At 44.7% G+C, this 17,819-nt stretch overlaps 1 protein-coding gene across 1 annotated transcript in view; it reads right to left on the bottom strand.

Moving 5' to 3' along the window:
- Positions 1 to 489: 489 nt before the first annotated feature.
- Positions 490 to 17,819, bottom strand: part of VPS26B (VPS26 retromer complex component B) — a 41,891-nt gene continuing 24,561 nt past the window's right edge. Inside the window, exons 3-6 of the mRNA XM_089655120.1 lie at positions 15,774 to 15,938; positions 15,308 to 15,483; positions 12,681 to 12,823; positions 490 to 11,149 (exon numbers count right to left, since the gene is read on the bottom strand). Coding sequence (XP_089511246.1) covers positions 11,003 to 11,149; positions 12,681 to 12,823; positions 15,308 to 15,483; positions 15,774 to 15,938 — 631 coding nt within the window. The 3' untranslated portion in view covers positions 490 to 11,002. The remainder of the gene's footprint in view (positions 11,150 to 12,680; positions 12,824 to 15,307; positions 15,484 to 15,773; positions 15,939 to 17,819) is intronic.

Consider the following 17,819-nt stretch of genomic DNA (forward strand, 5'->3'; position numbering starts at 1 on the left):
TTATCAAACCTAGGACAGTATGGGAAACAGATGGAATCTGGCTGTAATGGACACCAAGAACAATTCTTTGTCTGGGAATTTTCAGCATTATGGAGATAACAGATCTCAATGAGCCACTTGCTGTCATTTACAATAATTCAGAGCAAGTTATGAACACAACAGAGCCGATCCGGTCTTTGACCAAGGCAGGAAACAATAAGGCTCAGTTCACAATACTGTGATGCACTTTTGATCCGATTTTCAGTGCAATTATGGTTGCATTTTGGATGTGGTTTGCCTATTCAATGGGACCAAATCGCACCAAAGTAGTACAGGAACCTTTTGCATTGATATGAATGGGCACCATTGAAAACAATGCGATTTCCATCGTCATGCCATTCTATGCATCTCAAGTCGCATCTGAAATTGCACCTATGTGAACCAGGCCATAATGTGTTACGTATTACTGATCTCTGCCATTCAGAAAAAGTAATAATTACACACCTTACGTCATTTTTTTAATTTTAATCTGAGACTAATTAAAAACAATGAAAAATAGACATTTAAAACACATTGAAATTATAGACATGAAAAAACACTGCAACCAGAATGGAATTCCTTTTATAGTCCTTCTTGATCGCAATGAAGAGAGCGTTAAAGCAGAACTCCAGCCATATGACTAAATACGTGTGAATGGTTTAAACCAGACAACATATTTATAATTCAGTTCAGCCAGTTTTGCGATGTACATGCCCCCCCTAAAAATGAATGGCCAGTAGGTTTGTTCATTATTGCAGCTTCCTGTGTCAGCCGTTTACTCATTGGACAAGCACACTACTGAGCTCCTCCCATTCTCTTATCCTCTAAACTATGTAACCCCCTTGCTGCCTGCAATCTGCAGATTATTGTTCTCTGGCATGGCTGAGAACTAGCACGTGGAACCTCTTCCCCTTCTAGTTCTAAGCATCTTGCACGAACAACCAATCTGCATGGTTCATGCAATCACAATGACAACCACTGATCACATGGGGTTTGTTTGTAAACAAACTTACAGCTGTCACTGTGCCTCTCTCTCTCTGCAAACCTCCAGCTCCCAGTGCCTGAAGCATGTTAGACAAGAGCATTACGCACTACAATGAAACCTGAAGCGCACAATTTATCACTCTGCGATCTGATCCCTGCTGGGCAAGACTGTGGGAAGATAAAAGAATGACAGATTTCAGGTGGCTATGTTAGCTGTACTACACATACTGATGACAGAACTGGACTGAAGCTTTTATTTCAATATATCTGCCTGGAATTCTGTTTCAATGTTCATCTTCCTAATATTCCAATAAATTTCTATAGTTATTGCACTGCCGAAACACAGCGCAGGCACTATGCGACCTGCTCCCAAGAGCTTACAATCTAAGCTTGGTATGTGAGGCACAGCCATGTATTAAAAGTGCAGTCTCTCTTACGGACGAATACATCAATTACCATCTAATAAATATATATTTATATATTATTTCTTTACCAGTCGGCTATACTTGGTATAGAATTGAAATACTGTAGAACACAAATTTCTGAGTTGTCAATACGATAATTACATTTTACAGGAAGGGTGGCTGTGTAAATACTGCTGCCGCCATCTTGGAACTACGCCTGTTGCGTCCACGCTGAAGCTTCAACAATAACGCAGGGTAGTGATGAAGTGCAAAGTGTAGCAACCCGGACTTCACTTACTGTCATCAGATCAAAGAAAGAGGAGTTCTGATTGGCTGCTAAGCCAATTTCAAAGCCACTGGTCAGTGCGACTTCATGTGCAACTTGAACAGATGTCTATATAAGTCACACATGAAATCGCCAAAAACAGTGCAGGAAACGTCTTTCAAAATCGGTGTTGCGCCGATTTGAATGGTTCCATAGGCACAAATAGGGTGCGACTTGTCATACGATTTGGAACTGTCAAATAGCACGAGCAGTTGCACCGGTATGAACCAGAGTTAAATAATGGAGATCTGCAAAGAATTCTGTGTTGCCATCTACATCCAGGGAATGTGATAATCTGTGAAGGCATTAAAGCTAGCAGATTTTTGAACAATCGTACAAAAGTTCTCAGTACAGATGCTGTTCGAAAGTACAGGTGTACCTCGGTTTACGAACGTCTCGGTTAATGTAATTTTCGGTTTACGAATGAGAATCCATTGAAAATAATGGCTCAGTTTACTAATTTTTCTCGCAAGTTTCTCCAGGATGTATTGCACCTTGGAGGTTTATAGCGCCGGCCCCGGGCCTTTAAAGTGCACTTTATAAAGAGTTCTGAACAGATAAGACTTTTTTTTTTTACTTTTTTCTGACCCCCGGAACGGATTCATTGGTTTTCGATGCATTTACAAATTTTTTTTGAGATACCAAGCAAGTTTCCCCAGGATGAATTGTGCCTGGGAGGTTTATAGCGCCAGCCCCATGCATGCTTGAGTCTGTGGGTAGCACGTGGCGTTGAGTGTGGAGGTGATGGAGCGGTTTTTGCATCAAGTTTTGGAGCCATCCTGGAAATTTTTATTCATGCCCCAGTACAGTATTTATACCTTTAAAGTTCACTGTATAAAGAATTTTGAACAGATACTTTTTTTTTTAACTTTTTTCTGACCTCCGGAACGGATTAATTGGTTTTCAATGCATTCCTATGGGAAACCGCGTTTTGGTTTACGAATTCTTTGCAATGCAATACGTCCCGCAGAACGCATTAAATTCGTAAACTGAGGTATGCCTGTACACCAAAATTTTGTTTGCTTTTAAAGTGATTCTAAAAGGTAAAAATTTTCTTAAAAAAAACAAACATGTTATACTTACCTGCTCTGTGTAATGGTTTTGCACAGAGCAGCCTCGATCCCCCTCGTCTTAAGTCTCCCACCGGCTCTCCTTGCTCCTAGCCCCTGCTAGTGCCCCCATAGCAAGCCACTTGCTATGGGGGCACTCATACGTGCTCACTCCCGAGCTGGCACTGTGTGTCCATCAGACAGACTGTAGAAAACAATGTCTCCTGCTGCTGAGTCTGAGCCAATGAGGGAGAGTGCCCCTTTCTTGTGCATGTCCCTGGATTGAGATCAGGCTCAGGTAATTATTAGGGGAGGGGGCTGGTAGTAGCTGCATGCAGAAGGTTTTTTACCTTTTTTTTTAGAATATATTAAGGTAAAAAAAAAACCTTCTGCCTTTAGAACCACTTTAACATTTAGTTTTGAAATGAATGGACTTTCCCAAACAAAAACTGCATATACTGTTAGCCTTATTTCACATTGGTGGTACTGCTTAGCAGCCGATGACGGGGGTTTGGGAGGCATGACTTTGAAGGTGATGCCTGATGGCAACAGCAGGAGGAGAATGAAACATCATTCTCACCTTGAGATATGGACACCGCTCAATCCAACCCGTGTGGAGTAATGGAGAGTGTCTGTGTTGGCCCAGCGCTCACTCCCACTGACGCGCTTCGTCCCAAACTTCAGGGACTTGGCCTCTCTGACCAAGCCCCCGATAGGTGGGGCAAACCGTGTCAGCGGGCATGGCCGGAGCAAGGGCTGAGGTCAACACAGACACTCTCCATTACCCCACACGGGTTGGACTGAGCGGTGTCCATATCTCCAGGTGAGAATGATGTTTCATTCTCCTCCTGCTATTGACATCAGACATCATTACCTTCAAAGCCGTGCTGTCCATATCTCCTGGTGACTCCGCCCTTGGATTGTGTCGGGACACCCGCTCTAGATTTCCAGTGCATCAGAGGGTTACTCTATGTTGTCCTTCTTGAAGCAGCCTTTCACATCATTCTCACCTGGCCAAGAATAGTGGCAGACGATGGGGTCAGATAAAAAAAATAAAGAAAATGGTGAACTAAAGAAAAAACATAATAGAAAGCTCAAGTGGCGTCTTGGGGAAGGGGGTGTAGATTGCAGCAATTTTTAAATGAAAGCCCAATTTAAAGAGAAGTCGTGTGAAAGTTTTGGTCATACTTCTCTTGTGGGTCCAAGGAGTGCAATTATTTGTGTACTCCTGTGACCAAGAATCAGCTGACAGCAGGCTAAAGTGGTCACAGAGCCACTCCTGACTCTGGAGGGATCCCAGCAATAATAACGGGATCTACCCAGACGCCTTACAGGCACCGCTGAGAGCCTAAGCCAGCCAGCCACTCCCTCTCCTGCCTGGTGCCCCAGTGAGCGCTGGAGAGGCAGAGCGGAGGCTGACAGTCACCGCTCTCTGCTCAGAGCAGACTCAAGAACGGAGCTATGAGCCATCACGTGATCACTCAAGTTCTTGGGATTAGAGCTGGTGGGGGAAGCTGCAGCATCGGTCCAATGCTGCAGCTGATAGGTAATTATGTGTTTATTTTTTTTTTTACCATTCCCACACTTCTCCTTTAATCAGACAACAGAAGTGCAGTCCGTCTTGCTCTCTATGCCCCTCATTTCTTTGTTAAAATGCTCAGTTGACATTATGAACTCTAGAAATGATCGTTAGAATTAACTTAAGGACTGAATGCTGCTTTGTTTTTATCAGCCAATAAGGGCAGCAGTACAAATATTTTTGGAATCACAGAAGTGCACTTATTCTTCAAATATTTCTGACCATATATTCCATCTGTCTAAATCTATGGCATTTACTGGTGGTCACTTTTGGCTACCCCTGTAATGAGGAGGCCTCATAGACTGAAATGAAAGACTGAACGGAGGGATAACTACGCTGCTCACCACTCTGTGGCTTCATCAATATTCTGGGTAACATGTGCAACCTACACATTGCTGCCGTCACGTCAATCAATGGTAGTGGCCATTTTGCCCTTTACATTCCCTCTACAAAACACGGTAACACTGGTGCAGTAGCAGACAATCTCCATGATGCTTTCTATATCCAAATTCCAGTAGTAGAGTATTCCAGCACATTAGCCATCCAATAAAGCGGAACTCCAGGAATTAGCACTGAGCTTTAGTCTACGGGAGAAGAGAAGCAGTTTTACTTACCTGGTCCGTCGATCCTCTGGCAGAGGAACTCTTCCTTGCTCAGTGGGGGAGCGGTGGACTGTCCCTCACTGTCATCACGGCCAATGCAGGGCTACGGACCATGCTCTGGTCTTGATAAAGCCAGGACCTTACACCGCTGTGGCATGGGGGAGACTACACTGCAGGGAAAAGCGGAGGATTGGGTAAGTATATCTTTTTTTAAGTCCACCCCAGACCAAAAAGAGCAATTAACCCTTGCAGGGGGGCTGCCTGGAGTCTAGCTTTAAATTTACATTGGTCCAGCTTGGTTACATATAATTCTTTATATTTCACATCCACTGGGGATGCAAAAATTCACTAGAGCAACCTGTGCTACATACAGCTACAACACAACAAAGCTAGTTGGTGCGCTGAGCAATACACTACACATCGGCAGTTGTGATCTCTCCCTTTATGCTGCTTCAGCAACTCACTGTGTATTGAACACGGGGTAGCTTGCTCGACACCGCTGCCATTCTTTTAATGGAATACAAGACGTTCTCTGATTGGACAAGGCAGAGAGGACGGCGGATAATATGAAAATCTCCACCTATTTCAATCAGAGGATGACTTGTATTTAAAGTGAGAATTCACCTGAAAGAAAAAGTTCCACTTGTTTGCACCCCCCCCCCCCCCCACCATACTTGGCACTTTTCGGGGGGGGGCGCAGGTACCTGGTTTGACAGGAACTCACTCTCACTTCCAGTCAGATTGCCGTGTGGATGGTCAGCTCCTCCCCCCACAGCCTTCTGGGACACACCACAGGTCCTAGAAGAGTGCTGGTCCATTCACAAAGAGCAGCGCGGCTCATGCACAAGTAGGAAACTGGCTTCACTGCTGGATTCCCTTACCTAAGATACTGGAGCCTGAACCTGACTGAAGACTCAGTTGGGGTGAGGACATCGCTGGATCCTTGGACAGGTAATTTTTAGGGGGGAGACCGGAGTTCTTCTTTAATGACAAAAATACAAGATGTTCTCTGAATGTCAGAGATGTCCAGGACAGGGGCGGACTGACAACTCATGGGGCCCCCGGGCAATAGGGGATCATGGGGCCCCTGTGTCCTTGCCCACACTCAAAAAAGCCTATAAAAAAGGTACCAGGGGCATTTAATGGGGCCCCCTACTGACCTCGGGCAGTGCCCGAGTGCTCAAATGGTCAGTCCGCCCCTGGCAGCAAGCAACCCTCTTGTGTTCCATATACTGAGAGGCCAGCACTGATGTACTGTATGTAGTACAGGCTACATCCCCAGTGATTTTCCAGATGAGTGATATGAAGAACTGGATGTAAGTAAGCTGGGCCAAAAAGATCATTCCTGGAGTTCAGCTTTAATGCAGACAGTTTGGAGTTTATTACTCTTTGATAATGGCCACCTATGACTTCTATAAACTAAATAGACTTTTATGTGGCCTACAATATGGCTACCTGTGACTTTCAGGAACCTACTAGGCTGAACTGTTTTTCCACACAAAAAAAAAGCAGTCTGTGGTTTCTGCTGACATGACGGTTTACTCTGTTAAATCACATCTAAGAACTCAAGGTTGGTCCACTTTAAGAAATGAGCTGGCCATTACAGTGACCATTAGGACTGACAGGACAGGGGCAGTAGAGTCATGAGAACTTTCCTCTGAGCTGCATAAGGCAGATCCTACATTGCTGAAGTTTCTGATCACGTACCATAAAAAAAGCACTTTGGGTCATGTGACCTGCAGCATCTCTCCATTATTTTTGGACAGACTCTATGGACCATTTGGTCTTTTTCTGCTGTCATTCTTCTATGCTTCATTCGCTTTGACTGGAGATGCTTCTTACGTGACCGCCAGGGGCAGACTGACAACTCATGGGGCCCCCAGGCAATAGGGGATCATAGGGCCCGTGTCCTTGCCCAAACTCAAAAAAGCGTATGAAAAGGGTACCAGGGGCATCTCGTGGGGCCCCCTACTGACCCCGGGCAGTGCCCGAGTTTCCAAATGGTCAGTCCGCCCCTGGTGACCGCCATGTCTCCAGATCACATGATCTGGAACCAGAGCGCGGCAGAACCTGCTTAGAGGTAAGTTCTCTGAATGTTGCTCCCCCTACACTTTCGTCATTGATTAAAGCTAATTTTAGGTCCTCTATAAATAGAGAAATCTACAAAATGACTGTCCAAGGCAAACTGTATACAGCATTCCTCCATGGAGCAGACTCCTGCATTTGTTTTGTTGGATATTCCACCAGTAAACAACAAATTTAGAGTGATGACATCCGTGTAAGTCACAGGTCACGGCTATCTGAGGATTGCAAGTATACCAAAGAAAAGATTACATAGCACAGAGCTGTGGACCGCAATTATTTCATGCTGCTACAAAAGCTATGGCTGATTCAAACGTTGGTCCTGTCCTACCTGAAGTGTTCAGAAGGAATAATAGAAAATCCAGTTTTGTTTGTAGCTGAAATGGAACCTGACAAGGATTGTCTGTGAACGTAGAAGGAGGAGAGAGACTTTGCCAGGGAACTCGCTAATAGAACAAGCGTCACCACGGCTGGCTGGGGGGGGTCAATACAGGTCTGTTCTGTACGTTTATGTATCTGCTGGCAAAACAATCAAATAGTGACAATTTTCACACGTGAAACGAGAACCAATGTGGATAACTAACCTGATAATATTTTACTAGTGCAACTTGCAGCTTCATTACTAAATACAATGACAGTATAATATTTTTGTTGCAGTGTAATCGCAGAACGCCGGTGTCAGTGCAGACCACAGAAAGTAGAAAAAAAGCAATTACAATGTCATTTGAGTAACACAGGTTATAGAATGTGTTTTGGCGTCTGCTCTTTTGCAAGACTTTTAGGGCCCCTATACATGGCTTTGTTACATCGCACTAAAATGGGTAGTTTTTCTATAATAAAAATAGTGCCCGTTCCCATGTCCGTGCTGCGCTGAAGCGCACTTTTAAAAAATCTGACGTCTGTTTTATAGATTGGGAAGCTCATGGAAGTCAATGGCAACACATCAAAATGCATATTACATGTGTTTTGCTGGCTATGCCTATTTTTTTTCAGGCATAGCCAGCAAAACATTCAATTATCACCAACCCCCACCCCCCTGCCTCCTTTTTTTCCCCTCTCCTTTTTCTAGCCTTTACCTGAACTGTAACCAGTCTACTCCTTCTGGATGTTTTCCAACCTGAGGCAGGATCACTGACGAGACATACGGGTTGATTTACTAAAGGCAAATCGTCTGCAAGTGCAGATGCTCTAGATCTAAGGGGAAGCTCTACTGATTTCTATCATATAATCATAGTTACATAGTTAGTCTGGATGAGAAAAGACAAAAGTCCCTCCAGTTCAACCATTAAAAAAAAAAAAAAAGTTATAATCCTATACCCACAGTTGATCCAGATCATGTGCAAGCAAAAATGTTTTATATTTTCCTTGCACCTGATTGGGTATTCTTTGCAAAGTGAAGCTTGACCTCATTTACTAAGCTTTGGAGCGAGTGCCCTTGCAGAGAACGGTATATTTGCCTTTAGTAAATCAACCCCCACTGGCGGTTGTTATACTACAATGTATGAAGTTCTTAGGACTGTCGGTCATTTCTAATGTGTTACAATGTGGGTCATATTTTTAGAGATACGTCTGTATATGATTTCCAGCTTTGATGCACTATACTGCCTATTTGTAAGCTATACCAGGGTGGTCCTGATGATTGATGTTCTGTCATTTGCTTATGCTTGTTGTATTACAAAAAAAAAAAAAAAAGAATGCAAAAACATGCGTTTTAATGCATTCGCAACAGGTATCAACAAGCCTTGTCAACAGCTGTTAACTCTAAATCCTGAATACAAAAATGCTTCGGAAAGGTATTGGAAAAGTGTATCAATGCATGTCAAAACACAAAGGAAATGAATGCTGATGCATGATAATGCATGGCTTGACAAACTTGCTTTGAATCTAGGAGCCACCTAAAAAAAAGTTAGGAGCCAGTTTTTTTTTTTTTTTTTTTTAGTGTAGCGTGGGTGACAAGCTTCACTTTAGGTGGCAGTGATAAAAATGGAACCTGAATCAACGTTTTGTGATCACAGGGATTCTACTGCAATCCCAAAATGCCCAGGTGTGAATGGAACCGCCCTGGTTCACACATATGTGATTCTGGATACATTTTCAAACTCGCACATTTGCATGACAGGCTAGATATTAAGTGTTCCTGTTGAGGTGTTTCACACATATGTGGTCCACACACACTGTGTTTGAGTGCCGTTATGAAAAGGGTCCTGTGTGAGTTTGTAGCGGTGCGTTCCAGACTCGCAAGTGATAGAGTAGGATGGCATGCTGAGAGAAGTGTACACATAAGATTGCTAATGACAGCTTTTGGGAGGCATTATTGCATTGTAGTCAATAGGACATGATTCTGCATTTAAATCAGTGGGAAGCAGTGTGTGAACCCAGGCGCCAGGACGCAATTTCTAGTGGCCATGGCGATCTGGCACCTGGGATTTGTCGAGCCCTGTGATAATGTGCCATAACTCTAAATGGATTCTTGCCACTCAACATTGTTTTGTTGCAGAGAACTGGTCCCCAGAGGTCTGCACAGAAACTGATATTTAGGGCATGTGGAACTCTGAGGTCCCCCACAGCTCTCACTGGCTCCTCCTGCTGACTTCTACATCACTATAATACCCCGCAATGAGTGGTCAGAAGAAATATGCAGTTGAAGCAATGAGAGTCCACAGAGATCAACTAAATTAACAATATTTTTGAATTTGACAAGGTCCCTTTAAAAGTGCAGAAGTCTATAAACATTTGTTTGTCCATCTTGTTAAGGTCAGCACTGACACCAGAGCTCTACAAGCAAGCAAAACTATAGGAAGCATTATTTCTATCGGACATACACGTGAGTTGTGTTCACCAAGCCGCATCCAGCTCAGACCTACCTAACAATGATTTTCTGCAACCCTTTGGTTGTTGAGATTGTCTGAATGTGCATGTACAGCTGGTTGAACTTTAGAGTTTTGGGTCAAGTGCGAAGGTAACTTGGTGAAATATATTACAGAACTGCTCATGTGTCTCAAAGCAGGAGTCAATGTGGCAAGAGTTGCCCACAGGCAGAGGGCTCAAGACACCACCAAACTGCTGGAAACTGGGTCAGCCAAGTAGATCAACAGGAACTGGCATCAAAAGAAATCCTGAATATCCCCAGGAGTACTTACGTCATATCTCACTGAACCCGGGGCATATCGATGTGTCATCACAAACCTTCTCAGGACTGAATATGCCGAATCTATTCTAAAACTACCATTTAACCAAGCAGCTAGCTCTGAAACACATTTTGTTTTTTTGGGGAGGTGGAGATGTTTGGTTATAAATGCTGTCCATTGTTCATTATATGTGATTTGGAGAAACAAATTAATTTTTTTTTTCCATTAATCTTTTTTTTTGAAGAGTTCCAATTTTCTTTTTTGATGTATAAAAGTCCCATCATCTGTATCAACATATTGGAATCATGGGATTTCATGCAGAGCAATGGTCCCTCATGGTGGACAGGGCCCCACTGCGTGGGAGACAGGTGCTCGGAATGGAAAAAGGTAGGTTCATTACTGGCACCGAAACAACGGAAACTGAGGTCAGCACTGACTATACAACCACAAGGTGAGGAGGTCACTGTTCACACGCAAGAATATTTCCATCGAAGGCCATCCCTTTTGGTTTTTCCCTCTGGGTGTCGGAGAATGTAGTGGGCATCGATGGCAGGATGGCCGGTATCTGTTACAAGGCAATGAGCATAAAAAGTGTCAACGGAAAAGGTTAAAAGGGGCTGGTCGTGCACATTTTCCTCCCTCCATGTCACTGAATGTCAAGTAGCAGCTGGAGGAGTGGCCGGCCAGGCCCGGTGAGTGAAGCTGGCCACACCCATCTGCGAGGCTGACCCACCAAGTGTCTGTGTTTAGCACAGGTGGTAAAGGTGGGTGTCGGAGAGGTCCAGTCTGAGTATTCAGTCAGCGGAGACCTGTTCTGCTGCCAGCAAGTGGTCACTCTTTTTCCTGATCTCCTGCGGCAGCTCCACTGTGTTGTGGTCGGTTGTCGGGGTGGGTTCCCTCGAATCTTTGAGAGGCAATGGCGGCCTGGTGAGACATGCTCTTTCTCACGATGTCCCCTTTACGCCATAACACCACCTCCTGGAAGAGGATGCAGAGGAAGAGGGTTGGATTGAGCAAACAAGAAAACAAAAAAAAGGGAAGATTGGCACGACAATGAGAGGCAGGAAGACAGATCCAAAATAAAGACGGAATGATGTGAAGAGACAAAAAGAATGAAGAATTTGGTATTGAGGAGGGAGGTAAAGAAACCTTAATCTGCAGGAAAAAGACCACTGGAGGTGCAGAGAGTGATAAAGAGAGAGAGAGAATGAGAGAGAGAGAATGAGAAAGAGAGCTGGAGATGCAAAGAGAGAGAGCTGCGGATGGAGAGTCAGAAAGAGATACAGCAAGCTGGAGCAGAGAGAGAAGAGATGGAGAGAGCGAGGGCAAGAGAGAGATATGGAAAGAGCGAGAAGGAGACAGATGGAGAGAGCGAGAACAAGAGCAAGGGAGAGAGGTGGAGAGAGCAAGAGAGAGATGGAACTGCACAGAGAGAGATGGAACTGCACAGAGAGAGATGGAGAGAGCGAGAGAGATGGAGAGAGCGGGAGCAAAAAGAGATGGCGAGAGAGAGAGAGAGAAGGAGAGAGATGGCGAGAGACATGGAGAGAGATGGCGAGAGAGATGGAGAGAAGGAGAGAGAGATGGAGAGAAGGAGAGAGAGATGGAGAGAAGGAGAGAGAGATGGAGAGAAGGAGAGAGAGATGGAGAGAGATGGAGAGAAGGAGAGAGATGGAGAGAAGGAGAGAGACGGCGAGAGAGAGAGATGGCGTGTAAGAGAGAGATGGCGAGAGAGAGAGAGAGATGGCGAGAGAGAGAGATGGCGTGTAAGAGAGAGATGGCGAGAGAGAGAGATGGCGAGAGAGAGAGATGGCGTGTAAGAGAGAGATGGCGAGAGAGAGAGAGATGGCGTGTAAGAGAGAGATGGCGAGAGAGAGAGAGATGGCGCGCTCGAGAGAGATGGATAGAGCAAGACAGTAATGGAGAGAGCAAGAGGGAGAGAGAATGGATGGAGAGAGCAAGAGGGATAGAGAGATGGATGGAGAGAGGGGGGGAGAAGAGAGAGAGGGAGGAGAGAGATGAGGGAGAGGGAGGAGAGAGATGAGGGAGAGGGGGAGAGAGGGGGGGGGGAGAGGGAGGGGAGAGAGAGAGATGGGGGGGAGAGGGAGGAGAGATGGGAGGGAGAGGGAGAGAGATGGAACTGCACAGAAAGAGATGGAGAGAGCGAGAGAGAGGACAGAGGGAGAGATGGAGATGCAGACAAAGTGAGAGTGAGCTGGAGAAGCAAAGAAAGGGCTGGAGATGCAGAGAGACAAGGAGAGATAGCGAACTGGAGATGCAATGAGTAAAAGAAAAAAAGCTAAAGATGCAGAGAGAATATAAGGGGAGGAAAGGAATGGAATAAAAGAGGAAGGCACAGAGACAGAGGAAACACAGGAAGGAAGGAGTGAATTGTGTACTAATGTGGAAGGAGGAAGGGAGAATTTGTTGATCTATAGTAGATCTATATGTCACCCTTATTTTACATTACAATAATGCCAGCGATGAAGCCTACAATCCCCATACATGCCTGCTGTTTGAAGTAACGCCTTTCCTCTTCATCTATGAGCACTAGATTGAGGTAATAGCGCACACTAAACTTCTTGTTGATATCCCTCATAGTTGGCGTCAGTTCATAGCCAGCAAGGAACAGCCGGATGGGTATGGATTCCCCTGCAGCAAACAAGAGACTGGAACATTAGAACTGTCTACACTCCAAAGATAAAATGCATTAGAAAAAGAAGACTGTTTTTATAATCTAAAACTTGACCTCAAAAAAACCTCCACCCAGAATCTATCTGAATGGTTATGTGACCGGTGTATAACTGGATGAAAGGTTTCTTTACCAATCATCCTATTTCCTATCAAGCAGCCATAAAGGTCTCAGACACAGAGTATGAGGGAGAACAGGAGTCGCCTTGGTAGGGACAAAGACCACACAAAACCCTTCAGGGCAGATGCAGAGAGGTGCTAGATGATTAATAACTAGTGTTGTGACTGATCTTCTGACTCGTTTCGATGAGGATGCTCACATGTACCAGAGCACCCCCAGGAAAGGGGAGTCCTGGGAGAAGTAAGAGAGCCACACCATTGTTCATACAGTCCAGTTTTTGTATTTTAAATGCTTAAAAGAACAACGGGCAATGTGTTTCAGGGTTCCAAATCCCCCCCCCCCCAGGACTGAGACCCGGACTGGACTAAAAGAACAATGGAATGAAGGCTTTTGAAAAAATGATGGTAATTGACATCTGTGTAGGCTAGAAGTCCAAAGGAATAACGAATGGATTTTAATGCTGGTGGAATGCACAGGACAGGCATTCGTCAAGCATTACTAATCTGTATTACTTTGATCTCCCAGCCCAGTCCAGATCTTAGTTCTCGCATTGTCAATTCTCAAAGTTACTTAAGCCTTGAAGAAGGGAGACCCTTGCAATTCCCAAAACGTATTGGCTCTCTTGTTTCATTATTCATTTCATAAAAAACATTCTGGCCTTTATGACCCTTGTTGCAGTGCCCTTACTCCTTAGATATAGGGAAAAAAAATCCTTAAAAGGCCAAGGTTCTAACTTTTTTCCTATTCTTTCCAAAACTAGATAAAAAATTCCATGCTGTAGATCAGGGGTCTCCAAACTGCGGCCTGAGGGCCGGATGTGGCCCTTTGCTAGCCTTTATCTGGCCCCTGGGGGCACTGTTCTCCCAATGATATGAAGCGATATTCTTCCTACTAACACCAACGATGGGGCACCATTTATTCCATTGATAACACTTATGGGGTACTATTCCTGCCATTAATACCAATGATGGGACACTACTCTTCCTCCTACGGACCACCATCCCTGAGGCCATGTTTATTCTCACTGATACTGGACCAGAAATATATTTTCTACCCCCACTGGCCACACTTTGGCCCTCTTAAAGTCTGAAGGACCATAAACCACCCTTTGTTTGAACAGTTTGAAGGTCCTTGCTGTAGATAAACAGAGGAATCAAAAAGTTGACTTCTTTTCTTCAAAGTGGACCTTCACTCAAAAGTGAAAGTACTGCTCACCCTCCTCCCCGACCCAAAAACATTTGAGGTGAGAGTGATGTTGCTCATAACCCACCCCCTCCCTTGCCAGCAGCCTCCTGGGACATGTCACATATCCCAGACGTCTCACTGCACCCGTAATCTCGCACAAATGCAGTGATGAGCCCGCTGTGATTCACCAGAAGTCACAGCTGACTCCCAAATCCAAAGATGGCAGCACTATGGACTTGCAGCAGTGAAAAGAATTAGCAGACAGTGCTGGACTCCATGGACTGGCAAGTACCTGATTTTTAAAAGCCAGCAGTTACAGTATTTGTAGCTGCTGACGTTTTCATAAAAAAATGGTTAAAGTTCTTCTTTAAAGCGGAGTTGCACCTGGAAAAAAAAAAAAGTCAGAAGCTACAAAAACTGTAGCTGCTGACTTTTAAAATACAGCCACTTACCTGTCCCTCGGTCCAGCGGTGTCCTCACCACCATTGGTTTCACCGGATGTCTTCTCTCCCTGGCGCCAGCATCTTCAGTGTGGGCACCCGGCTGTGACAGCTTGTGGCTTCACAGCCGGGTGCCCACTGAGCATGCACGAGAAGTGCTGCGCTTCCTGAATGGCCCCGTAGTCTTCTGGGACCTGTCACGTGTCCCAGAAGACTACGGGGAGAGAGGGGGGAAGGACAACTTCTGCTTCTGATCTCCTAGGAGATCGCAGCGGAAGTGGGAGCGAGTACATTCGGGTACCCGCTCCCCCAAGGTGCCAATCCTTAATGGAGAGCGGGGGACAAAGGCTGAAAGCGGAACTTCCCCTTTTGTGTGGAGCTCCGCTTTAATAAGGTGACACCAGGATCACTCCAGGGTGCAGTCACTTGACTAAAGACAGTGGCCATGTAGCTTTTGCAAGAGGATCTCAGAAGATGGATGTCCTGAGGCTGTTCAGGCAAAGCAAGTCACTTAGCATCTCTACCTGAACCATCTTTTTGATATCATCCTAACCAAGAATCTATCAAAGCCTACATGACTAATGTCTCAGCAAGGAGTAGGCAGCCTGTGTGGTGTCTTTGGCGACCGTCATGGCTGCTTCTTCCAGCCAAATGATGTTAAGAGCTCCCCGTGAATCCCACAAGTTCCCAGTTCCACACCTCTCACGGGGGCTCCGTCCATGATTTCATACTTGGCGATGGTGTCGTTCTCATGGTAAACATTGGGCCCGGTGCCCGTCGTCTCTCTTTTAATGATATCGATCTCCATGTGTTTAATCTTGATCCGCACCAGCAGGAAGTAGATTTTGCCTACGATGACATCTTTGAGGTGATATCTGGAGAAAAAGTGGAAAATACAGCATATTTATAGCTGCTTGAAGAGTACCTGTATTGTAGCAAACAAAAACACAGCCGTCAAGAAGTGAGATTGGAATGGTAAACACAGCACTGGCATATTGGCCATATTAAAGCCCCACTCTAGCCTTGAATCATTTTGTTGGGAAGGTGTTATTTCAAGAGTCCATGAGGGACAAAATATCAATTAAACTCCACAATAACAACTAAAATATCACATCCTGGTGGACTGGCCCTGTAACAGAATATTTTTGCAAACCAATAAACATACTTGGATTTGTTGTACTCAAATTCAATGTGCAGACAATCCTCAATTCCCACTTCCATCTTGATGGAGGAATTAAGCTCCGGGTAGGTACTTAACGTGTGGACCACAATGTCCATTTCCTTCCCGATGTCATTCAAGCGACGGCTGAGGGTGGCACGCAAGAAATATCTGGAAAAAAGCAAAAATGTACCAATACGATCCATTATTCTACATTAAAGCATTACTCCTGCCATTCAGCTAAATGCATACTTGAAATACTATTTTGATTGCATATACCATTTTCTTCCTATGCCTACCTGTATAGGAATCATCAAGGTCCCCAACAGTTTAAATTCCCTTCCGTTTACCTCTTTATAGAATATATTTTCAGCCTCCTGCTATTGTTAGCCTGCTATGTTCCTCCCCCCTTACAATTCCGCTGTACTCAGTGACGGTTTTAGTTTTATGTCCCAGTATACCCCAATTCCTGCGATTTGGATGGGGGACTTTAACACAGTCCTTAACCTCCCTAGTGGTCTGATTATGTCCATATTTCTGTGCTCAAAGCGGTACATTTTTTTGCATGGAAATATGTAGTTTTTTTTATTGTAGGCCTGTAATTTTTAGGAATAACTCACTGAAATCTGTCCGAACAAGAGTCTAGTAAACATCCCGGGTATGATCAAATTTGAAACATGAAATCATAAATTATAATTTAATAAATAATCATAAAAAATAATATAATAATAATAAATTTAATTCAATAATATAATCAAACCAAAAACACTGAAATTTTAAATATAGCGCCAAGTTCGCACATCACTGAGCAAAGTCACAAAATCGTTTTCAGTGTCTGATGACGAATTTCCCCCACGAATCATTATCACTCAATTCTGCAAGTGGTTCTGATTTACTATCGCTGTTCTCTAGCCGGTCTAAAACCGCTTTTGACCTAAAGGGACACTTTTTGGACGCCATGGACATTTCTCAGTTTCCAGGCAGAAAGAACAGTAAAAATGCAGGCAGGGCGCCGGACAAAGCACTCGGGACCAAATGTATGTGAAATGGTTTGATACAGGAATGTTATACTATGATTTTAGTGAATTTAGTGAATGTCACTTTTAAAATTTTCAAAATTTCCTGCACTTCCCGACGTCGCAGGGAATGGAACTCGGAAGACAGATGCTGGCATCTGCCGGAGGACATTGCCGGGGACACTGCAGGAGGGACATCGCGGGAGCGCAGGACAAGGTAAGTGCAGAAGAGATCCCGGAGCAACGCTGCAGGGTATTCTTGAGTGTAGCTCGGGGTTACCGCTTGTGGTGCTGAAACTTTACCCCGAGCTACACTCGGGAACACCGCCAGGGAGGTTAATCCTTCGCTGGACCGATTAATCAACCAACATCCCCTTCTTCAAACACACGGGAAACGCAGTTTTAACTGTCAGTATTAACTGATTTTGGTCTCATTGATACCTGGAGGCATCTCTACCCCCAACGTAGGGAATACTCCTGTTTTTCTGCCACACATTCCAGGATTGACTGTATCTCTATATTCACAATTTTAGGTCCCAGACTATTAAGGGAAGATTATTGTTAGACCATGCCCCCTATTGGGTTACTCTACGGGAGCAGTATAATCCACCCATCCCAACATGGCACCCCTTTTGGCTTACATATTGATAGAGGTACCCGTCAAGGATGTCCACTCTCGCCATTACTATATGCTTTGGCGGCCAAATCTCTAGCCATAAAGATCCGATCAGCCCAACTTTCCCACCTCTACCATGTTGATAAAACTGAGCGGGAAAGGTTCTGTGCCTTAGTATCTGACCCGGAAATTCTGCCCAAGTTACATCCATTCTGCAATATTATTAGAGGTGTTCGGGGATCTACCACCCAGCCCTCCCAAAGGAATGGCCTTCCATTATAAGAGAATCTGGGATCTCTCCACTTCCAAGATAAAAGCCCCACAATTTCATATGGATACTCCACTTTGGTCCAACCGATTGTTGCCTGCACTTCTCACTGTTCTTGCCCACAAGTTGTGGACCTCTAGAGGTGTATACCT

The sequence above is a fragment of the Staurois parvus genome, unplaced genomic scaffold, assembly GCF_062004578.1.
Source record: "Staurois parvus isolate SC_StPar_1 unplaced genomic scaffold, SC_StPar_1.0 ptg000820l, whole genome shotgun sequence".
NCBI lineage: Eukaryota > Metazoa > Chordata > Amphibia > Anura > Ranidae > Staurois > Staurois parvus.